General features: G+C 51.4%; 1 protein-coding gene across 1 annotated transcript in view; it reads right to left on the bottom strand.

The window, feature by feature from the left end:
- Positions 1-3,453, bottom strand: part of Fbxw12 (F-box and WD repeat domain containing 12) — a 40,990-nt gene that overhangs the window by 665 nt on the left and 36,872 nt on the right. Inside the window, 1 exon segment of the mRNA XM_085688605.2 lies at positions 491-637. Within this exon segment, the coding sequence (XP_085544731.2) occupies positions 491-637 (147 nt within the window).

Raw genomic sequence — 3,453 nt, 5'->3', positions numbered from 1 at the left:
TAGGAAGCTAAGTCTTGACTCAAACACCATGGCCAAGAATGGCCGTGCCAATGCCAACAGGACTTGGCGATAGCTCACTTGGGTCGAAGCCCGTTTTAGTTTGGTTCGTCTTCTCCCTTTCTCTCCAAGTTCACAAAGGTGTGCCCTCGTTGTTTTTCATGGACTTGTTAGTGCACAAAGGCCCTTTGTGTCTCACTTTCCCCACCAGTTTAAATATCGGAGTAATTGTCCAGATTTTGCATATATTGATTTTTAATTCTTTAAGATAGGGGATCACTGTTTCTCTCTGGCTGCCATGGAACTTGCTATGTAGACCAGCCTGGCCTTGAACTCAGTCGTACTGCCTCCAGAGCTAGACTAAAGGTGTGCATCACCACACCCATCTCACATGTGTGTATGTATGTATGTGTGTATGTGTGTGTATACATATATATATTAACATAAGAATGGTGCTTGTGGGTGTAACATCTGGATTTGTACTGATGAGCACCGAGGTACTTTGAAAGTCACCTTGAATCTTGGAGAGGGACAAAAGCACAGGAGGCCGTTGACTGATATCCAGTCTAGACTATGCTGGGCCACAGCATAGACCTTCTCCTGGGCAGCAGTGCCCACCAGTGCCTGTGTCACCAGGATCCTGCAGGAGAACACATTAAAAAGTGCACACCCACCTCCGGTCTGCTAAGGCAGGGGTTCATGGCTTCATCTATTTTTCAGGATCCTGTGTCAAAGATAAAGGGCTGAAAAGACCGCAGTGGTTACCAGCACTTGCTCTTTCAGAGGACCTGAGTTCAGTCCCCGGGCACCCACATTAGGTGGCTACCACTTTAATTCCATTTCTGGGGGATCTGATGCCCTCTTCTGGCCTCTGTGGGTACCTCACTCACACACTTTTCCATGACTACAAGTCTTGATAAATTCTCATACCTGCGTGTAGATTTTCTTAGGAAGGGTCTCGACCTAGGTTAGCCTGGTTTTCACAGTATTGCTCCTGCCTCGGCCCCCTGAGTACAGAGATGGCAGCTCAGCACCACCAGCCCTGGCTGGATCTCAGAAGCTTTCTGCTCAGCAGTGAAGAACACTCATTGCTCTTGCAGGTGACCCAGGCTTTATTCCCAGCACCCACATGGTAGCTACTCCAGGCCCAGGAGAGCCGACGTTCTCTCCTGGCTACTGTGGTTGCCAGGCGTGCACATAGGCAAAGCTCATTGCTTTTGTTGGTGTTTCAAGACAGGGTTTCTTTGTGTAGCCCTGACTGTCCCAGAACTCAGAGATCCGCCTGCCTCTGCCTCCTGAGTGCTGGGATTAAAGTAGTGCTCCACCACCACTGCCCAGCTCATTATTAATTTTAAGAAGGTGTCTGTTCTTGCCAGGCATACTGATGGATACCTGTAGTCCCAGCATTTGAGGGGCAGAGGTAGGAGAGTCACTCCAAGTTCAAGGCCAGCCTGGTCTACACAGTTAATTCTAAACCAGTCAAGGGTATACAGGGATCTTTTCTCAAAAAAAAAAAAAAAAAAAAGTGATAGTTTATCCCATTCCAAACTTAACAGAAATTGAAGGAAAAGGTGTCTGTGTGATGTCTGAAAGAAAATTTCTTGGCTGCAAGATGGTTGGGGGAGGCGGAAGTGCTTGGATTATCTGGATGACCTGTTCCTGAGACCTATGGGCTCTCTACCCCACAGAGAACCTGCAGAAGGAATGTGCCGTCCCATGGCTGGTGTCTTGCTTCATACTGCCATCTCCTGGCCATAGTGTAGAATTGAGATGGCTGTGCCGTTACAAGTGCTTAACTGTTCTTCCAGAGTAGTTTGGTCCTCGGAGCCCATATTAGGTGGCTTACAACCATCTGTAACTGCAGCTCCAGATGTGACGCCTCTGGCCTCTGGGAGCTCCCGAGCTCAGGTGTACATGCGGACACAAGCATCTACACACAATCGCAGTGGACTCCAGTGCGGAAGTCAAGCTCCAAAATCTAGGTGGAGAGTGAGCTGTATTTCAGGACAGAAAATGATCCTGTAGCAGTGAGTAGCCAGTAGGAAACCGTTGTGGCTGTTCCCAGCAGTGGTTGTGATTGTTCGTTGGTGGGAGGGTGGGAAAAGAAGCTGAAAGTTGGTCGCCCACAGAAGGGGCCACCGTTGCTTCTGTTGCTCACAGCCCGTCTCTACTTGTCACGGCTGTGGTGGGCAGGGAAGCTGACACCATGCTCTTGGCTCAGGCTTGTGGTTTGGTAGGTTGTGATGCCAGGATGCTTCGCTGCCACAGTGAATATTTGTTACCAGGAGGAGGATTCAAGCCCCTCTTGCTTGAACCTTTCCTTCAACCCAGACTTTACTGCCTTCCCAGACATAAGGCCCATGCCCTGCCATGGGAGGTAGGAGACCTGGGTTCTAATTTCACTTCCCTGAGTGGCTGGATATCTTCAGAGATGGGAAGCAGCATTCTGGCGCATGGTGGGGGCCGTCCTGTGTTGAGTGACATCTTAAGCTGGCATCTGGAAGGGTTTAATGAGGAAACAATCACTAGATTGGTCAGGTCCAGGCAGGGCATTGGTGGTACCAGGAAAGAGGACAGTTTGTCCAGAGCCTGCTTACCAAATGGCGGGCATTAGGGGGTGGGGATTGCAGCTTCCTCAGTCTAGGTCTCTGCTCCAGAGGTGGAGCATCTGTCCCCAGCCTTGAGCTTAAAGAGACAAAACCAGGCAGCTGGGGCGAGTGGAAAACTGCAGCTGAAGGGGCAATGTGGTTGAAGGGGCAATGCAATGCGCGGGCACCGCACCTGTCTCAGCTGAAGGGGCAATGCGCGGGTGCCACATCTACCGCAGCTGAAGGGACGATGCGTGGGCGCCACGTCTACCTCAGCTGAAGGGGCAATGTGCGGGCACCGCATCTGCTGCAGATGAAGGGGTGGTGCGCGGGCACCACATCTACTGCAGGTGGCCTTGACAGGAGGATGCTCCTCCCACTTGCCAGACTTCTTTCAGGTTGTCTGAGGGCAGCTCTGCACTGCAGAGCAGAGTGGACAGCAATAGGAAAGACAAAGGATGGAACCGACATGAGCACCTTTCATGCCAACCCTGTAAGTGACCAGCAGGGTCTCTGTGCAAGACTGTTCCAGCCATAGCAAGAGTTGGCCCCAAGTCTCCTGGTTTTTAGTACCCTCCCTCTCCCCCGTGTCCTGGTTCTCCTTGGGAGGAGCCACACAGTCTACCTGGAGGACCTTAGAAATTACACTGTTCAGAGCTGGCAGTGCCCCCGTGCTGTCTCTCCAGGCTGTGATCCAAGGACAACAGCAGGCTTCCGGCTGCAGAAGACAGGTTCTCAGTCTATAGCTTCATCTGGGGTGACGCAAGTCACCCCAGAGATGTGAAAGCCAGTATGCCTGCATGCCTCACCCCCGACTGAGGTACATGCTGCATTTGGAGCCCCATGTTTAAGGACACTTCCTCCCAGC

Source organism: Myodes glareolus, chromosome 4, assembly GCF_982192425.1.
Source record: "Myodes glareolus chromosome 4, mMyoGla1.1, whole genome shotgun sequence".
NCBI lineage: Eukaryota > Metazoa > Chordata > Mammalia > Rodentia > Cricetidae > Myodes > Myodes glareolus.
The sequence above is the reverse complement of the archived record's forward strand: the minus strand, read 5'-3'. Positions and strand labels throughout refer to the sequence as shown.